The sequence below is a fragment of the Coccinella septempunctata genome, chromosome 6, assembly GCF_907165205.1.
Source record: "Coccinella septempunctata chromosome 6, icCocSept1.1, whole genome shotgun sequence".
In the NCBI taxonomy this organism is placed as follows: domain Eukaryota; kingdom Metazoa; phylum Arthropoda; class Insecta; order Coleoptera; family Coccinellidae; genus Coccinella; species Coccinella septempunctata.
Window position 1 is genome coordinate 27309221 of NC_058194.1, and position 22025 is coordinate 27331245.

Sequence of the window (22025 nt, forward strand, 5' to 3'; positions counted from 1 at the left end):
ATAGTCGATTTGCCTTAGAACTTTGACTCATTCCACACTGATATGTGAGGTTGTGACTCTTATCAAAACATTCTTGTGTTTCAACTCAGCTCTATGTTCTTGCAGTGGGTAAAAACTTTCATACCAACAACACCGCTAGAATTCAGCATAAAGGCTCTAGAACCGACCATTTCTCAACCAACTCTGGAATAAAACAAGGCTGCGTGTTAGTGCCTTTACTGTTCAATATTTTCGCCATAGCTGTCTCGATAATTGCTGACATGAGTATTCCTGTGAGAGGTGTTGGAATAAGATTCAGATTTGATGGGAGTCTGTTTAACCTGAAGCGCCTCAGAGCAAAAACCCGTACCAAGTTTATCACGGAAATTCAATATGCAGACAACTGCGGACTTATCCCTAGCAGCTCAGAGGATCTACAGATAATGTTGGGAACCTATAAATATATATACGAAGCTTTGTGCCTTAGACTCAATATTGACAAAACCAAAATCCTGGTTAGTCCTCCAGAAAGCCTTCGAACAGATATCAGCCTAGAGGATGAAACTCTGGAACAGGTCGAGCAGTTCAAATACTTGGGAAGCTTCATAAATACTAGGGCTAACCTGGACATGGCAATACACAACCGTATCAATTCGGCATCACGGGCATTCTGGAAGCTAAAGGACAGAGTGTTTCTCAATCACGACCTCAATCTGAAGACCAAGACAACTGTTTACAAAGCAGTGGTCCTCTCAACGCTTCATTACGGAAGCGAAAGCTGGACGCCCTACCGGCGACATATTAGAAAGCTTGGACAAACGCAACAACGTCATCTAAGACAAATAATGCACATCAGATGGTTGCACAAAGTTTCAAATGCAGAAGTCTTGCAGCGCGCGAGTTGTATAACAATTGATACTCAAATAACGAGGGCTCGACTCAGATGGAGCGGTCACATTCTGAGGATACAAGACACAAAATAGCTCTGTATCGTGAATTCACAGAGGAAGCTCGGAAACCAGGCGGCCAGTATAAGCGGTTTAAGAATATACTGCATCAATCCCTAAAATCAGTTAATGCCAATCATAACTGGAAACAACTAGCATTAGACAGATCACAGTGGAGGTCTTTGATCCACAGTTATTATGGAGACTCGAGAATAATACAGCGTCGGCCAGATCTGGTTGGTGACTATCCATGCCCGGAGTGTGGAAGGATCTGTAGGTCACGGTTGGGTCTCTTCAGTCACAGGGGGGCACACAGTCGCAAGAAGCCCTAAGAAATTATAAGTTTGATCGCACCGATAGTTTTGTTTTTGAGTCTCTTAGTAGATTTATTCTCGTTAACGGGATACAGCAGTGATTGAATGAATGTTGTCCATTCTATATAAAAATCACGTATTTCTGTAGATACTTCGACCAATGGTGGTTGGCTAGTTTGATTCCTCTATAGATTTTGATATCAATGGGGGTTATTTTTCTCTTTTTCTGTGGCAGAATCGCTCTCACACGATTTTGTTAGTTCCATTTCAGATTTTAATGTTGTCAGTACTGTTTATCTACATATATCTGTCAATATTTGACAATTGCCAACCGAAATATCATTCCAACTCGAATATCCCTGAAATATTTCATTAAATCAAAGAAAATGAATCATTCACTTGACTGAAATGGAGGATAATGTCTAAAAGTCGTACAGAAGGCAAATTCTACTACTCTTGCTTCAAAACGAGCCGAAAAGTGGCTTGTTTTTAAATTCCGCACTAGTGCTAGAATATCACTGTATCTGTATCATCTGTATCAAAAAAAATGAATTTTCACGTATCTACTGCTGAAAACCTGGCTCAAAGTCATATCTAATTCGAATTCACGAATTCAGACAACCTCTCCATTTCTAGAAACGACAGAGGCGAACAACACACCAGAAAGGCTCCTTCTGCATCAGATGAGGGTACTTTAGAAAATCAACCAAACATTACAAATTCATCCGGCTACGAAATATAAACAGTCAACAGAACTGAAAGCTTCAGCAGAGGTGGATATGACGAGTACAATTAAATGTGCGTATACGGATGATTCAATTTCGGATTGAAATTGATGTGTATACGTTATCGGATAAAGGGTAAACAGTCTCGGAATACGGATACCCCAGTGGCGTGCCAGATCAATTACGAAGCTTCCCCGAATTCCTTTCATGGCTGATAGATTACAAGAATTGAAATGAAAATAAAATCAAAATTAAGTAAATGACTGAGCTACATGATTGGCACTAACGAGGGTTTTTGATCACCACGCGCGTTTCGCTATCTCAAGAGCATCTTCAGATGGGTGAGAGTAACATTTAAAAATTAAAACTCATTGTGAGGTTAACGCATTTATCTACAGAGTGAGTAAGGAGTAAAGCACAAAATTTATATCTCGGGGTAGTTACTATTTTATAGAAAAATGCTGTAATCGGTAATTTCATTGGCCAATTTTTCAGTGTCACATGCAGATCCAATCCAGAAGACCTATTAGAATCCTGCCCTTTCCTGAGATACTGAAACATTGAAAATGGGTAGTTTAGTGTCAAAAATGACCAAGAAATTAGGCAGCTCAAGGATTTCCTATTTTGTTGCTTATGTTCGATAAGTACTGATGTCTACCTTTGTTCTAGACTAAGTCAAAACTGAATAAATGACTTTTTCGGTTAAAATAATCAACTTCTTTGAGATTACTGGCAAACACTTGTCGAAACATTAGATTCAATCATTCCAAATGATGGAAAAAGCTCCCTAAGCACCACAATAATTGTTTCAGGAGACCAGGGGAGCTGTTGACTCAATTATATTGATCCTACTCTTTTCGAATCAACATGATATTCCTGATTCCAAGAGTTGCAATTACTGTAAGACATTCCTCTCATAACCCTGCCGAACTGCTTCCGCCACTGACGCCAACATTATAACATCACGAACCTCCAATACGGCCATACACATCTTCTAATGTATTCATAATTGAGATGAGATGCTACTCACGAATCATAATATTGACAACGGGAGAAAACTGGATATTGTTTAAAATTCACAAACGCTGCCGGAATTAAGTGAAAGTGGAGGAACGAATTAACCCTTGGATTCCATTCGGCGGAAGTTCATCAGGGGATGCTCTCTCTGTCAATAGAATCTTCCATTGGGGTTTTGATCCCGCGGATTCAGGATTAGGGTAGATCGCATACAGACGACGAACAGGTTCCGAAAACAATCCGAGGTTTTCCATTGATTCTTGAAAAAATCAAGTGACTTCAGAAACTCAGAACTCAGCCGTACTATCAAATCATGTTTGGTTTTTTGGTTGATGTCACTATTTTTGACATCTCTCGGAAACTTCAAGGCGACGTACTCGAACTATACTCCATTCACTTCTATAAAAGCACTCGGTTGATAATGAAACAATTTTCGGTAAAAGACAATAGTGAACTTTTCTATATATTCACAATTCTCCATTTTGTTGAGAAGCAATAAACCGAACGTGGTCATGAAGTGAATTTTCTGCCATTGGAATGTTGCATGGATCCTTTGGCATGCAAGCTCTGTCGAAAACTATTCGATACTAAGAAATTTTTTCAGTTGTGCTAAACTGTTACAAGGAGTTATATTTGAGCCTTATCAGGCAGAAGTTTCGTGTCCAAAAATCTGCTGGAAAAGTTCTTGCTTCAGTTTTTTGGGATTGCCATGAAATAATCATGATTAATTTTTTGGATAAGGGCAGAAAAACAGCCGGAGATTACTATTCGACAATACTGACCATTCTAAGGTAAAAAATTAAAGAGAAAAGACACGGAAAGCTATCCAAAGGTGTTTTGTTTTTGCAGGACAACGACCCTGCACACAAATCTCATGTTGCCATGCAAAAAATTCGTGATTTAGGATTTGAATTACTAGAACACCCCCCTTATTCACCAGATTTAGCTCCATCCGACTATCATCTCTTTCTTCAACTGAAAAAAAGTTCAAAAGGTCTTCCAACGAGGAGGTAATAAAAGCTGTGGAGGTCTGGTTTGCAGAGCAAGAAGAATCATTCTTTTTTAAAGGTCTAGAGACGTTGCAGGTTCGCTGTAATAAATGTATCCTATTAACAGGAGAATATGTTGAGTAATTAAATATTTTGACATTTAAATTTTGTTTGGTTCTATAGTAGGCTAAGAATTTTTTCAATATACCCTCGTATATTCGTATAATCCTTCTGCCTGATTTATCATTTCGGGTTTTCGTTTTGTTGGTCCGAACCCGATATCGAAGAATTACGTTCAATACGTATAAGAAGATATAAAATTTATGGAACCTCATTTAAATCATCACAGCCAAAAGTAATCCATTTGCATTTACGATGTTCATAATCCACCGTGATGTCCCTATAAAATGAATCATCTCAAATATGCAAATTCACCTATAATTTAACCTCTGAAATAGAACGTTTGAAGCCGAAGTATACGATTCGTTTGTTTGCCAAAACACGTGGATCTATCGATTCCAAAACGGCAAATAATTCTGGTGTCGAGAATTTTTGTTCTGCCCTTCCAAGAGTTCTAGAACTTCTTTCCAGAAGGTGAGACAGTTGGTGAAAAATTCTCGCTAGCAGTTCAGAAACATTTTCCGAAGTTTTTTTCAGGAAAGAATCTGGATGGAACAGCTACAAAAATGTTTATTCTATAAAATTATAATTAATTCAGTTCCATCCCTCAGAACAGTCGAAGGGACGCAGTTCCTAATTAACCGAGAAGTAAACAATTAAGGGAACAAACTCACCAGCGCATAAGAAGGTTGACGGTCCGAGTGTATCTGGAACAAAAAGAGAAAAATCAGCAGGAAACTTCAGATGTCGTAAAAAGCAGCTTAATTTCGGTCGGACCTTCTGAACCCTGTCCGACAAATTATAAGAATTAAACGTTACGAAAGAGGGAGCAAACAGCCAGAAGAAAAATGCAAATGTGCCCTTCGAATTAAATACCGTCAGGTATTTTTTCGTTTTATTATACGTTTCGTAGCACCGCAAATAGGTTAAACTAATTATGCGTCTCACTAAAAGGCTCCAATTTGTTATGAAGCCCCGTTTTATGCTAATACCCGGATCGCTCCTGAAGGGAAATAATTCAGGGGAAAGAAGAAAAAAAAGGGGGACTTCTCGATTCAAAGATCGCTCTATAAAACACTGGACTGAGGCATTAGACAGAAAATCTGTCTATTCTAGCCTGCCTCCCGACCCTCTTCATCTTTAGGGAGCTTTCGGATTCTATCCTAGCAGCCATCGGGGTCAATTCCATTGAAGGAGTTGATTTAAGCGGTGGAAAAACAAATGTATGGCCTCATTTACATGTGAATTTGAAGGTTTTGAGCTGAGGGTTTCCATTTAATCATTTAATCATAGACAATCATCGTGATTTTTCGAAAAATTTCACCTCAATAAAATCACTTCACTTTTGTGTTGAAAAACTGAGCTCCACATAGGCATTTATCCTGTTAATTCTTCGCTGCTGGGGGTTTTAATGAGTATGAGTGGCTATTCCACAAGAACCGGACTGACCTTCAGAAATGATCACCTATATGATAAAATCTTCATGAACCTTCGAGATTTGTTCCAAATTACAGGACTCAGTCAGCCGAAGAATGGAAAAAAAGGAATTTTGTAGCAGAGTTGGGCATTCGATTGCTCACCTCTGTCAGAATATTCTTTGAGTACGAGGATATATTGAAAAATTCTTAGCCTACTATAAACCAAACAAAATTTCAATGTCAAAATATTTTATTACTCAACACATTCTCCTTTCAATTGGATATATTCATTACGAACCTGCAACGTTCCTAGACCTTAAAAAAAAATGTTTCTTCTTGCTCTGCAAACCATGTTGCATGACAACATGAGATTTGTGTGCAGGGGTGTTGTCCTGCAAAACAAAACATCTTTGGATAGCTTTCCGCGTTTTTTCTCTTCAATTTTTTCCCGTAGAGTGGTCAGTAATGTCGAATAGTAATCTCCGGTTATTGTTCTACCCAAAAAATCAATCAATCAATCTTTTGGACACGAGACTTTTTAGGTCTTGGAGAACCAGAGTGTCGCAATTCCATCGATTGTTGCTTTGTTTCTGGATCGTAGAAATGTACCCAAGTCTCATCCATAGTAACAATTGGATTTTAGAAGTCTACATCGTTTTCAAATCGAGCACAGATCGAACGCGATGCTTCTTGCACACTTTTCGTCAACATTCAAACATTCGGGCATCCATTTTGCAGCAATTTTTCTCATGTCCAAATTGACGTGAATTACATGATGAACGCGTTCGTACGAAATATTCAGTGCTTCAGATATCCGTTTTACCCCAATTCGACGATCTGATAAAATCATGTCATGAACTGCATCGATATTTTCGGGGACTGACACAGAAATTGGCCTTCCCGATCGGTCATCATCTTCAATGGAAAATTTACCTCTTTTGAAGCTTGCACTCCAATTTTCCACGGTCGCATACGAAGGATATTGATCAACAAGGGTATTACGCATATCTAAATCTGCTTACCTCTTAAACCTTTTAAATACAGGTGCTTGATGATGGCTCGATACTCGAATTTTTCGATTTTCACAATTTCGGTGGACATTTTCTTTCTTCCAATTTATTGCGTAAATCTGGTTTACTTTTTTGACCTCAAACCTCACACTGACACTTCTAATGAGGTATTGTTCGTTGCTATGGTAACGCAATAGTTTTTTAATGCATGGAACTGGTCTAGGCTAACTATATATCAATACATCCTCGTACCTATGTATGTAGTTGTTCAACCAGAGAAGAAACCGAGGAAGCTCAAAGTGAATTGTGTAGACGCTAGTTTTTGATTTCCTCTTCTTCAGATTTGAAGCAATGACATCAGTTCTTGGATTCCCTAATTCTGTTCATTCAAAACTTAAATATAGCTCATAATATCTTGTATCTATATCTATAGACTCAACTTATTTCCCTGTACGATAGTGACACACATTCTATTCAACATAGACAGACTAGAAGTTGGAAAAATACGCTAAGTTTTAACACACTGGTATCAGTTTCTCTGACTGCATCAACAAGTGACGTTAGTCACCGAACATTTTTATGTTAGTCGTCTATCAAATGATAAAGATACAATGAAAGGATTATATTATGAGAAATAGAAAACAATGAAAGGAATGTATCAGCATTGAATGAAAAATAATTGCAACAAATTGGAGATACCTACATTTCATCTGATATCATAGTTCGAAATTGTTTATACGAGAAGGCGAAGGCTGATGCATTCGTCATCCTCAATACTGAGAATTTCCGCTGATAAAATTGTTATAAATTGAAACATTCTATTTCGATTGAGAATCGAAATTTGTATGTATATTCATTGTTGGAGAAAAATGGTTTGATTCAGTCGAATCAATAGGAATTATAGTCGCTAGGATCTCGTTGTATGTGCCATGGAAATATGTAGTAACATTCTATCTGTGATGAAAAATGAAAGATAAAACTTATACTGAAAATAGCAATTGAGCAATAGTGAAATAAGCCGTACATATACAATAGAGAAACCACAAATGAGGACTGAATATTCATCTTAATCTCAAGATCCTACTTTCAAGAAGGAGAACGGAGAATGGACTAGTTCCATATATATTTATTTACAAATGAGGAAACTTTATTTGACCTCTCAATCCCGAGTTGCTACTTATCTCCCTAACCACCAAGAGGGCGAAGCAGATTCACTCGAAGGTATTTCGGATGCAAATGCCTTTGATTATCTCCTGTTGGAAAATTCTAATAGCTTTAAGTCAAGTCAGGAGGGGACTAGATCCCAATCTCGAGGCGGGATTGAATGAAAGGACCGAAAGATGTAGAAACGGAGTAGTCGTTCCTTTCACTGCGCGGTTATAAATGGATTGCGGGATTTTTTCGAGGTAGTGGCTCATCGAACGTATTCACTTTTGTTTGATCTGGGGGAATCATTCATGAAGTTTGCTTAAACATCTTATTCTTGAATGATTCGATCGATTTGGGGATATATTGGGTGAGGCACAGCTTCGAAGGGCTGTGATGAGGCAGGTTGGCGTGGAAGGGCTCTTCGTGTTCCTTAGGGTCTGTATTTTTTCGTCGTACGTGCGTTTTATGATGATAACCGTCTTGTGATCACAACGCAGCGGGCGTTTCAGTGTCACTTCTTCATTCCTGTCAACGTTTCTGTCCTCTCTTCAAACACAATGGAAACTTGGGCTCGCCAACCTGAGGAAAAAGGAACTGCACTTACCTACTGTGACAGTTAGGTGTGCTGTGTCCCAATTCGGAGTGATAGGCCGTGATTTACCGTCACAGTTACTTCTCAGCTTCACGTTTCACCCACCTGAAGATGCTATTGTGATTGCGAAACACGTGTCGTGGTTTAAAAACTCATTTTGTGCAAATCGTGTAAACTGTTTCAAGTTATATTTGCTATTGATTGGAATAAATGAAACTCTTCAATGAGACTGTAAATTGTTATTTTGAAAAACAGCCAAACGTTGCAATAGATGATAAAGAGTGATATCATTCATTGCTGTATCCCGTTACCGAGAATAAACCTACAAAAAGATTGAAAAAAAAAATCAGTGCTATCAAACCCTAATTTCCTAGGGCTACTTGCGACTGTATGCCATTCTATGAGTGAAGAGACCCAACCGTGACCTACAGATCACACTCCGGCCATGGATCAGATCTGGTCGCCGCTGTATTCTTCTCGAGTCTCCATTATAACTGTGGACCAAAGATATCCACTGTGATCCGCCTAATGCCAGTTGTTCCAGTTATGATTGGCATCAACTGATTTTATGGATTGATGCAGTATATCCTTAAACCTTAAACTGGCCTCCTGGTTTCCGAGCTCCCTCTATGAATTCGCCATACAGATCTATTTTCGGATGTTTTGTGTCTTGCATCCTCAGAATGTGGCCGCTCCATCTGAGTCGGGCTCTCGTTACTTGAGTATCAATTGTTATACAACTCGCGCGCTGCAAGACTACTGCATTTGAAACTTTTTGAAACCATATGATGTGCATTATTTGTATTAGATGACGTTGTTGGGTTTGTTCAAGCTGTTTAATGTGTCGCCTGTAGGCAGTCCAGTTTTCGCTTCTGTAAAGAAGCGTTGGGAGGACCACTGCTTTATAAACAGCTGTCTTGGTCTACAGACTGTGGTCGTGATTTTGAAACACTCTGACCTTTAGCTTCCAGAATGCCCGTGATGCCGAATTGATACGGTTGTGTATTGCCGTGTCCAGGTTAGCCCTAGTATTTATGAAGCTTCCCAAGTATTTGAATTGCTCGACCTGTTCTAGAGTTTCATCCTCTAGGCTGATATCTGTTTGAAGGCTTTCTGGAGGACTAACCAGGATTTTGGTTTTGTCAATATTGAGTCTAAGGCCCAAAGCTTCGTATATATATTTATAGGTTCCCAACATTATCTGTAGATCCTCTGAGCTGCTAGCGATAAGTGCGCAGTCGCCTGCATATTGAAGTTCCGTGATGAACTTGGTACGGGTTTTTGCTCTGAGGCGCTTCAGGTTAAACAGACCCCTATCTAATCTGAATCTAATGCCAACACCTCTTACAGGCACACTCATTTCAGCAATTATCGATTCAGCTATGGCGAAAATATTGAATAGTAGGGGCGCTAATACGCAGGCTTGTTTTATTCCAGAGTTGGTTAAGAAATGGTCGGTTGTAGAGCCATTATGCTGTATTCTAGCGGTGTTGTTGATATGGAAGCTTTTACACACGGCTAAGAATGTTTCGGGTACTCCAAGGCGTCCCATGATTTTCCACAGCGCTTTTCGATTCACCGAGTAGAAGGCCTTACTTAAATTGGTAAAGAGTGATATCATGCTCTAGTGAGTTAATGAAAAAGCTTGGTGAAGAACTCTTTCATACCATCGCAGGTGTCTATTAAAGCTTGAAATGGTGTATGTGAATATAGTAGCAGAATATACAATTCCTCACTGGAATTTACGGAGGTCTTTTTCAACTTATCCAAACCAAATTTAAATTTATTTCCTTCCTATTGAAACTCACAATATCGGACGTAGGGCGAATTCGATGGTCACAAAGAGTACATCAGCCGAGATTCCTGTCACACATACATCTAACTTCCAAATCACCATCCCCTTTGAATCTGAATCGTCCCACAGATCCCTCCCGCTAGCGTCAGACCACACTCGAATCTATCCCCGATCTCCCTTTTGTATTCAATATCTCATGCTACATTACCTATTCCAATTTTAGCGAAGAGGCAATAAAGGTGATGCTGGAAATATCCCCATTGTTGCGCAATCCGGTCCATATTGTGGGACGAATCTTAAGAAGAGCCACTTTGGCTGGTGCACATTATCATGCAAATTCTCATTCTTACATTTGCCCCGTGTTTTCGTAGACAACTCGGTGTTGCGGCGGAGCTACCGCATAATGACGCTTTTACTTGTCCCCGGTCGGTAGTATTCGTCTTTTGGATCATTTCGTCTACTTATTCATGTACTCCGTTCGTTGTGGCTGAGTTTTGCGAAACGAGGTGTTCATTATTCATTGCCGACTTCATTTCGGTTCACTTTGCTTCGATAAGGGGTGGGCTGTACGTCATGGGTTTACGGTTGGAGAAAACATGATGTGGGGTTGCGCCTTTATCGTTCAATGCGATATATTAGTCATTCTCACGTATGATTCGAATCATACCAGTGGGAAACGAATATTTCGTAGCAGACGAACTCTACACTTTCTGACATAAAGAATGGCGGAATTCGTCATTTTATATGGGATTGGACAATTTAAGACAGAAATATAACAATTTGAACATCGATAAGTTTGACTCAATTCACTTTTATGCACTCGGATAGCCATGAAATAATTTTCTTAAGTTTTTGTAACTAGAACAGAGTAAGGTTGGCACTTATGAAATGTCGTTAATGCAACGACGTTGCCACAACTTATACTAATCAATATTACAATAATGCCGAAAGTTATTGAAAAAGAGAGAAGACAGAGTAACAGGAAGTGCTATCAGACGGTGACCAATATATTCAAAATAGGTAAAGTCATATTATGTCTCATCTGAATCTACATAAACGATTTATATTCAAGCTGAATGTTTCCACAATTAGAAAGATTGTGAATGACAGAGAGAGTGGATGACTAAGAGACCCAAAGAGTTGGTGGCATTTGAGGATTTTTAGAAAAGACCCTTAACAGCCTAAAATATGAGCCAATTATCAATTTATGTGGAATTCTTGTTTGAAGATGAAGTTCCTCTTGCCCTAGAAACTCCCTTTAACTATTTTGATTATTAATGCAAGATGGTTTTTGTTGAATAATTCTTGTGATTATCCATTAATTCCTCTGAGATACCCACTCTCTATCACTGCATCAGATTTATTTAATCTTTGGGTTGATTTGTTCTTAATTCAACAACTGGTGTAACGTCTTCAACCTTTAGCCAAAGCAGTTAACCGACATTAATTCTCCTCAAGCAACGGCATGTTATGTGTCAATAATTCAATTTTCTTCCATAGCAAAAATAAATGTATTTAAAAACTGAAAATCTAAACTTTTGTCCTTTCCATGCAGACAACTATATTCCATTCATTTTTATTTTAGCACTCGGTTGGCCATGGAAATTTGACACATTTCACTCTGTATAGTACGAAAATGTGGGGTTATGAAGGTTGTAAAAACATTTTTAGGTTTCAAATCAACGGCTATGTTGCCCGTTCTACGTAAAAGTTTCTGTTATTACGTATTTTATCACAATATCGAATCTCTTCGGAAAATATGTGACGAACACAATTGAAGTTTATACAAACTGATTGAAGGCATACCAAATCCAGTTATTTGCATGGAAAATACAAGAGATCAGCATAATATCATAATATGCACTATCTTAAGGAGAGTTAATGTTCGTTATCTTCGTTGGCTTCGTTGAAGACGATACATCAGTTCAAAAATATTAACCCGAAGATGAAATGTATATGATGCAGTGGTTGGGAATGGGTATCTCCCGAAGGAATTAACAGATCATTACAAGAATGTTGAATTGTACAACAAAAATCATCTTGCATCAAAAAAAGTGGAAGGAATTAAAGGAGGTTTCAAGTCAAGATGAACTTCACCTTTGAACAAAATTTCACATGAATTAACAGGACAACTGGCGCGTATTTGTGGTTGTTCATCTTAATACATTGATATAATAATAATAATTAGATATTTATTGGTACCTTAAGACATTTACAATACATAGGAGTAGTCATATGAAAAATAGAAATATCAATTTTCGGGTACTTATTCCACTATGACATTCATCGAAATCCTGTAGTAAACTTTTCGCATAGTTAGTTAGAAATATTCAGCTTCCAATAGGATAAAAGCAAAGGGTTTGAACACTATCCAAACATAAAGAATTGGTTCCTAAAATATAACACGAGTTTTTGCTCATCAGGATTATTTTCTTCGGCAGGAAGAAAGAGTAGATGCTCACCATGGTTTTGGTCGTATTTGACGACTTCTCCTTCATTTGATAAAAATTTTCGGGAACATTGTTCCTTCTGGATTTACGATAAAACAGGATAGAAGAGCCGAAAGCCATAAATATAGTTTTCCCCGAGATTTAATTCTGATCCAACACAAATTCCATTAAATATATCAATTCGGTATTTCAGTGCACCACTGAGTAGAGATCCGAATTTGCATTTTCGTTATGACAAATGGAAATCGCAATATTTCCTTGAATATACAACTATCTCCCATGCCGAGATCCTGCATGGAACATGTAAACATGACGTATAAATGGTTCCAGTTTATTTATTTATATCTTGCCTTATTTTTTTGTTTTCTGTACAGTTATAAATCTCACGGAAAGGAGACGCGGGTAACTAGCGGTGCCCTTGTAAGCTAAGATATATGTCCTGGCGATAGCAGGACATCTTGTATTGATTCAAGTTAAAAGCTTCGTTTTCTCCTTTCGTCCTGAAGAGAACCACTCACGACAAGCTGAATTAAGGGTGGACAGGATAAAGGTGCTGATGTATCCTTTGTGTTTAATAGACGGAAAACATCTCCTATTTTCCACGAAAATGTTGTTTCTGGCTTCTGTCTAATTGATTATTGAAACTTAATCACTGTCTACGATGCCCAGGGAGCTCCTTTGTTTTTGTCTTCTGTGCAGCATCCGTCTTAGATAACGTTTCTTAAATTGGGAAGTCGGTCTGAGTTTTTATTATGTGTGTGTTCATCTCGGGATAGGCTCAGGGATACAGTTAGATAAATTGAGAAATCTCAAGTAATTTTGTTTATTTCGAGAGTCGAACTATAGAAAGAGTTTCAGGAGAAAGAAAAAACTGTAAAAGGGATCTTCCTAGACTGGAACAATCCAGAAAGTTTCTTGAAAACTAAAAGAGATCAAAGAGGTATTTCGATCTTGGCAAGGATATGCTTCACCTCCTTGAGTCCTTAATGAATTTCCTTACCTTTCCTTGATCGTATAGGGTGCATGAGAAACTCCTCAGTTATACTTACATGAAAAGTTCTCTACAAGAAAGATCTCAACATGATGAATTCGTTAAGAAATAAAATGGTAAAAAAATAATTCATCGTCATTTATGGGTTGACAATCAATGGTGCATATTGTACCCTCATTTTTATTTGAAGGCCCTTCTGAATAAAAAAACCCACGACCGGAGGGTTCTCGCTGCTCGGAAGTAACTGGGGAATCAGTCGTTAAACTTTATTCAGAATCACCTAGTTCATACTTTCCGAATTGCAGATTCAGCAATAATCAAGCGAATAACTATCGTCCAGTGGTCAAGGGACGGCATGAAATAAAACAATTCGATCGAAATATACCGACAAAATGCAATCCATGTAGAGTCTGTGAAAAAAGGGGAGCTTCCGCGGAATGGTTGGTCACTAGAAACGGTTATTCGGCTATTACACCGTTCTTCGGATATCAAAACGTTCTATTCGCACTTTACTATTGCAATGGCCTGGCCATTACATAAACTAACCTTCGGTGGCCAATATAAGTCGATATCGAGTCGAAAACAGGGGGGTATTGGGCAGGAAATTCATCGTTCCATCACATTATTATGTTGCAACTCTTTGCTGACTGATTCGAGGAGGAGTTAAGGCTCCAAGCCAATGGGTTATCCAGTCTGGCTCAAGGCTATTCTTAGAAAAACTTTTGAGGAACGTTCTCGTACATTACTGGAACTAGGAATCAATTTTTTTCAATATATTTGTTGCAGATTCTATCCACTGACTCTTAAACATAAGTGATGGAGATAAAACTGAGTTATTATGGTTAAAAGGCAGATTAGCGAAGCTGAACAACTGTTAAATGACTTGAAAGGTTTCATATACAAAAACTGGAACTACGGTCAATCAATGAGAGCCCTCCTGAAGGTATGGATTCGGTAATGCAGTAATGCTGTTCACAAAGCAGTGGTCCTCCCAACAGGCGACATATTATACAACTGGAACCAATACAACAACGTCATCTAAGACGAATAATGCACATCAGATGGTTCTACAAAGTTTCAAATGCATAAGTCTTGCAGCGCGCGAGTTGTACAACAATTGAGACTCAAGTAACGAGGGCCCGACTCAGATGAATCGTCCACACTCTGAGGATGCAAGACACAAGACTCCCCAAAACAGCTCTGCATGGCGAATTCACAGAGGGAGCTCGGAAACCAGGAGGCCAGTATAAGCGGTTTAAGGATATACTGCATCAATCCCTAAAATCAGACCATGCCAATTATAACTAGAAACAACTAGCGTAGACAGATCACAGTGGAGGTCTTTGGTCCACAGTTATAATGAAGACTCGAGAAGAATACAGCGGTGGCCAGATCTGGTTGGTGACTATCTATTCCCGGGGTGTGGAAGGATCTGTAGGTCACGGTTGGGTCTCTTCAGTCACAGAAGGGCACACTTGCAAGTAGCCCTAAGAAATTATAAGTTTGATCGCACCGATAGTTTGTGTTTTTGTAGATTCATTCTCGGTAAGGGGATACAGCAATGATACTGCACTGTAGCAGTCACATTCCGCATCCGCGATGCATCACCGGAACTATACCTTGACTATCATATTCCTCCTAAGAACTGTGATACTGCAAAAGAGTCCTGGTCTGAGGACCACGACTACATAAGATCAGCGAAGCTGGACAACTGTAAAATGACTTGAAAGGTTCCATTGCCAAACTGGAGGTACTGATAATCAATGAGAGCCGTCTTAACTATCATAATCCTTTAAAGAATTGCGCTACTCCAAAAGTGTTGTGGTCTAAGAACCACGACTACATAAGATTAGCGAAGCTGGACCAGTGTAAAATAACTTGAAGGGTCCCATTGCCATAAACTGGAGGTGCTGATAATCAATGAGAGCCCTCTTAACTATCATAATCCTCTCAAGGTCTGCGCTACTCCAAAAGTGTTGTGGTCTAAGAACCACGACTACATAAGATTAGCGAAGCTGGACCAGTGAAAAATAACTTGAAGGGTCCCATTGCCATAAACTGGAGGTGCTGATAATCAATGAGAGCCCTCTTAACTATCATAATCCTCTCAAGAACTGCGCTACACCAAAAGAGTTGTGGTCTAAGAACCACGACTACATAAGATTAGCGGAGCTGGGCAACTGTAAAATGACTTGGAAGGTCCCATTGCCAAAGAATGGAGGTGCTGATAATCAATGAGAGCCCTCTTAACTATCATAATCCTCTTAAGAACTGCGCTACACCAAAAGTGTTGTGGTCTAAGAACCACGACTACATAAGATTAGCGAAGCTGGACAACTGTAAAATGACTTGAAAGGTTCCATTGCCATAAACTGGAGGTGCTGATAATAATCAATAAGAGTCCTCTTAACTATCATATTCCTTCAAAAGAGTCTTGGTCCAAGGACCACAGCTACATAAGTGTAGCTTTGAGTTGAAAGATGAATGATTTTTCAGACTTTCGAAGGTGGCAATTGCCCGTAGTCATTCATTAGTCGATCGCTTTCTGGAGAGAACCATCGAACCCCATCTCCCCCCTTATTTCCTCCTGCTCACGTCAAACACACCGATGCAAAGCGCCGTTAAACTCTCATTAGACGTGTGCCGGTCCCACGCAACCCTTTTTAATTAAAACGAAGGAATTCGAACTCCTGACCGCCCGCATAAAAAGTCCATCGACAAAGGAGGTAAAAAAGCGATAGACGAATCGGAAGAGAGAGGGTAGACGACGGTCGCACATGTTAAATTCAATTCCGGGCCGCACCTGTTAACTTTGCGGAATTGAATCTGTTCTAACCCTCGTTAATTGTCTGGCGCAAGGAGAGAAATCATTATCTGAAAAGTGGGTTTAGGGCGGCGTGATCTGGCGGGCCGCAAGTCAGACCGGCGGCACCTTCGTTTCGACCTTTTACCCGGACCGTGATGCCTATCCGACCAACTTTCTCGGTTATTGCTGCGAATTCCCGATTTTCACGTCCAACTATTCGTTACGATTTGGCGAGGGGGTCGTGTGACACGGATTAAATCCATCGGACGCGTTCTCGATCTTCCTGCGAACACGAATTATGTCTACTTGCGAAACTGAGAAAGCTTAGAGGGCCACATACTCGAAATATGTATTTAATTCCGAATTCTGAGATACAGTCAAAATTCTGAGATACTAGTCAGAATGCTAAGACACAAGTCAGAATTATGAGACACAAGTCGGAATTTTGCGGAGTTCTGAGATACCAGTCAGAATTCTAAGGTTTATCCAAGAATTCCGATGCGAAAGTCAGAATCATGAGATACAAGGCGGAAATTCTGAGACACAAGTCGAAATTGTGGAAAAGAATTAAGAATTCTGAGATTCAAGTTAAAATTTTTATGAAGTCGGAATTCTGAGAAAACAGGCAGAATCCTGAGTTACAAGGCAGAATTATTCTGTGATACCAAGTAGAATTCTGACATACCAAGCAGACTTCTGAGAAACCAGGCAGAATTCTGATATATCAGGTAGAATTCTGAGATACCAGGCAGAATTCTGAGATACTGGGCAGAATTCTGAGAAACAAGTAGGAATTTTGCGATATAAGTCGGAATTCTGAGATACCAGTCAGAATCCTGAGTTACAAGGCAGAATTATTCTGTGATACCAAGCAGAAATTTGAGATACCAAGCAGACTTCTGAGATACCAGGCAGAATTCTGATATACCAGGCAGAAGTCTGAGATACCGGGCAGAATTCTGAGATACCGGTCAGAATTCTAAGAAACAAGCCAGAATTTTGCGATACAAGTCGGAATTCTAAGCTACCGGTCAGAATTCTAAGGTTTCGATATGAAAGTCATGAGACAAAAGGCGGAAATTCTGAGACACTAGTCGAAATTCTGGAAAATGAGTAAGAATTCTGAGATTCGAGTTAAAATTTTTATAACGTCGAAAATCTGAGATAACAGGCAGAATCCTGAGTTACAAGGCAGAATTATTCTGTGACAACAAGCAGAATTTTGAGATATCAAGCAGACTTCTGAGATTTCAGGAAGAACTCTGATATACCAGGCAGTATTCTGAGATACCAGGCAGAATTCTGACATACTAGGCAGACTTCTGAGATACCAGGCAGAATTCTGAGATGGAAGACAGAATTCTGAGATACCAGGCAGAGTTCCGAGTACCAAGTAGAATTCTGAGATACAAGGCAGAATTCTGAGCTATCATGCAGAACTCTGAGTTGCAAGTAGGAATTTCGAGCTACAAGTCAGAATTCTGACTATTATATTTTCAAGATACAGGCGAGGGTTTGAGAATCAATTAGTGATAAGACATTTAAATTCCTCCATTGGATCAGTGAGAGTGTAGTTTGGAGTATTTTGGATGAACTTATTAGATTCTATTCTGCACGTGGCTTCTGATAGGGTGAAATTATGCTCAGACATAGTTTAGGTCACTGTTCATGAGAACGATTAAAATTAAGCTCTAACTGCAACACGTCTATTCCAGCATTCAAACTTGTATCTCAGAAATCCGAGTTGCATCTCAGAATTCCGACTTTTATCTCAGAATTGAAATTTTGAAGTCCCAATTCTGACTTGTACTTCAGAATTCTGACTTGTACTTCAGAATTCTGACTTGTACTTCAGAATTCTGACTTGTACTTCATTCAGAATTCTGACTTGTACTTCAGAATTCTGACTTGTACTTCAGAATTCTGACTTGTACTTCAGAATTCTGACTTGAAATTGGCAATTATACAGTTGAACATTTTCATAGAATTCCTGTAAGTTGACTAAGAATTCGAGGAAAGCCAGCATTCTGAGTTAAAAGTCGGAATTTTGCTATGCAATTCCAAATTCTTCACAGAGTGAGAGAGAGCTAGGTTTGGTTCTGGATTAATAAGATTTCGAAGACATGGTAAGTGTGATTCTCACAGTGTAGACACAGATAGGACATGTATATATCAATACTTGAAGGATATTATGCGGAATTTGATTTTGTGAATGAATAAGAGAGAATTAGAAAATGGATCGAATAACTCAGAAGCATATAGTTTTAACTCGGAATTCGTATTTGCAAGACGGATTAACTACTTTTTCAGCAATATTAATTTCCTACATCAATGAAATCAGTAGAAAATTTCTTATAACTTCGTTACCTTATTACGTTAATCAGGTTAAATGGTATATACGCTAATCAAACCTGAACTATCACTTCATCATCGAATAATAGACAGTAAAACTTTTCGATTATATATTGATTTTTCTATCTTGCTCTGTTTCTGAAACATCTTTCATAAACCACGTTGTTTCTGCCCTTCATTCATACACGATGCCATTACAGCGTGATGGGTCAACAGGGCTAGCCAAAGAAAGCAATTTACATAAATGGAAGACGAAACATACTTGCTTTGAGACGTATCAGGAAAATCTTTCTCCCCCTATGCCTGCAGGGTCATTTCACTGTTTTATACTGTTGAAGAAGAAAGATTTTTTCTCACAGATTTTATCTGGACGAAAAGATCTTGTATTGTGTAGTGAGACGGGCTCGGACCCTATTTCGAATAGAAATATATGTCCCCACTTTATTCATATAAACTGACTTGAACAAAGCAGCTTTCTTGAAGATATATTTTTATTTTTTTGATACAATAAGGATTATATTACTCCCTGGCGAAAGTGTTATTATCAGGATTTTCCCCATATCAAGAGCCCGAAATTAAGCTGGACCGGACTAATAGGACAGATAGGAATGGAAAGATGGCCAGATAAAAAAATCTATTTTCTCCATGTTTTTTTTAGGCAACCCCGCGTCGTTTCGTGGAGATTGAACGCTTGACATTTGATTCGAATTAGCTTTTTTCAGTTGTGAGGTCGATGTTTTTTTTATTCTTCGGTTTTTTTTCCTACCTAATTGATGGTGCCATCATTCTGGAGGAAATATTATGTTGGGCATTCAATTAGAGTCGGGAGAAATAAATAAATGTAGGGTTATTCATCAAGATTGTCTATTTTATTTGTGTTGTGAAAATTTTGAGCAATATATAGTGCTCGATATTTGTCCATATTTTTTCTATTATGCTCTGCGTCATGATTCTACTTGAAGCATTCCGAGCATCTAGCACCGACTTGCGTGTCAGAATTCTGAGATACAAATCTGACTTCCGACTAGCAATCCCAACTTCTGAATTAAAAGTCAGAATTCCGAGATACAAGTCAGAATTCTGAGATGCAAGTCGAAATTCTGAGCTGCAAGAGGGTAATTTGGAATCAGTGAGACTAGAATTGGTGGAATGACATTTCTGTTTCTTTTCATTCGATTAATGATAGTGTTATCCGAAGAATGTTGGACAAACTTACTGAATTGTATATTTCTCTGAACTCCCATACCAATATGATGAAATTCTGTCAGCTGTTCAAATCTCCCATTTCTACAAGACATCAGAACGATACATTTTTTATGCTTACCTATCTTATATAGTCTTCTGATTTCTGACTTGTATCTTAGAACTTTGACTTGAATCTCAGAATTCTATTTTGTAGGTCACAATTCTGACTTGCATCTCAGAATTCTGATTCTTTTATCAGAATTCCGACTCGTAACTCCTATTTCTGACTTGTATCTCAGAATTGTGACTTGTTTCTCAGAATTCTGACTTGCATCTCAGAACTCTGATTCTTTCTTCAGAATTCCGACTCGTAACTCCGATTTCTGACTTTTATCTCAGAATTGTGACTTGTTTCTCAGAATTCTGACTTGCATCTCAGATCTCTGATTCTTTCTTCAGAATTCCGACTCGTAACTCCGATTTCTGACTTGTATCTCAGAATTGTGACTTGTTTCTCAGAATTCTGACTTGCATCTCAGAACTCTGATTCTTTTTTCAGAATTCCGACTCGTAACTCCGATTTCTGACTTGTATCTCAGAATTGTGACTTGTTTCTCAGAATTCTGACTTGCATCTCAGAACTCTGGTTTGTAAGTCACGATTCTGACTTGTATCTCAGGATTTGGAGCTTGATATTTGGAATATGTGACAATTCTGACTTTTGAATCGGTGAATTATTCACAGTTTTTTTCGCCACAATACTCGAAATATAGTTATAGATCTTTATTCTTCACTTTGAAACAAATTATTTGACTATAACAGCTATTGTCCATTTATTGAAATGAAAGGCTATGGTAATCATAACCGATTTCTTCTCCACTGTTCATCCTGCTGATGAGATATTACCTCAGATGATAACATCCCCTCGAAGGTGAGTCAGAGAGGAATCATTGTGATGTATACTGCTACTCCAATTTTCGCGGAGGACAAAAACGTCCGTGTATGAATAGGAACGTGGTCTTTGAATTTGAGTAGTTATAAGCTTTCCAGGTTATAGATGTGTGACGGTATTATGGAAACGTGCCCTGAATCACAAAGTAGGACTCACCATCCCTCCTGCTCTTAAATAAATCTAAACCGACACGAGAACCGTAAGTCGTTCCATCGACCTGCGGTTTTGTTTGAGGAACATTTTTCGGGAAATTTGACGATATATTTTCCGTCCTATCCGAACGGCCACGGAGAAGAATTTAACATTTTCATAGCGGTTAGACTTTTTACCCAATAATATAACGACAGTGCAGAAAAATTTGGTGTGGTGTGGAAAGTTTTTGAACTCATTGCAAGATTTGACATTTTTGTGAAGGATTTTGTCAATTTTGACGTTTTAGGTTGACATATGTCTAAAAATGACAGCTTTCAATATGACAGCTGTCAAAATACCTGTTTCCAATGGAATCTCTAACAGGAAAAACCGTTAATAATGCTCAGTTTTTCGTCTTTATTGGGAAATGTTGATCAATTAGTTCAACACCTATTTAGTACTCGAAGAATTTGAATTATTCTTCGATTCCTCTGATAATGGTGAGGCTAATGTCCGATTTGATGGTCCTCTGGGGTTATTCCTCCTGAAAGGTATACGGTTTGTTTTTCTTCGTGTTATAGGGCGGCGGAAATCTACGTGAACGTCAGCACTAATGCAAGGTTGGTGTAAATAGGAAGAAATGGTAAAGAGCACGCGGCGATATAATGGAATTAAGTTGCACCTATAAAACCCGATTTTATTGGCGTGAATTATGGACGCGACAAAGCTTTCTCCCAATGAGCAGAGTCACTGTATTCGAATTCTATATTGGACCATTCAGGACGTCATTCAATGGAAAATGAAAACATAACTATACGAGGATGTATTGATATCTAGTTAGCCTAGACCAGTTTCATGCATAAAAAAATATTGCGTTATCATAGCAACGAACAATAACTCATTAGAAGTATCAGCGTGATATAACGTTCACTTTTAAAGTATTTTGCCACTGGATTTTTTGGTCAGTGATCTTTTTTGTAACTAATAAAGAATTATTAAAAAACTCACTCACACAATTTCTTAAATGAAACTCAAATAAAGGTCTCAATAATTGGTTATGAGTATTCATCATTTCGCAAACTCATTCATGAATGATTGCCAT

General features: G+C 38.6%; 1 protein-coding gene across 2 annotated transcripts in view; it reads right to left on the bottom strand.

Annotated features, from left to right (window-relative positions):
- LOC123314797 (zinc finger protein 1) overlaps nucleotides 1-22025 on the bottom strand; it is a 346820-nt gene that overhangs the window by 55396 nt on the left and 269399 nt on the right. The window contains exon 3 of one of the 2 annotated variants that reach the window (XM_044900154.1): nucleotides 4766-4798. The exons of the other annotated variant lie outside the window; for it this stretch is intronic. Coding sequence (XP_044756089.1) covers nucleotides 4766-4798 — 33 coding nt within the window. The remainder of the gene's footprint in view (nucleotides 1-4765; nucleotides 4799-22025) is intronic. 2 annotated transcript variants of the gene reach the window in all.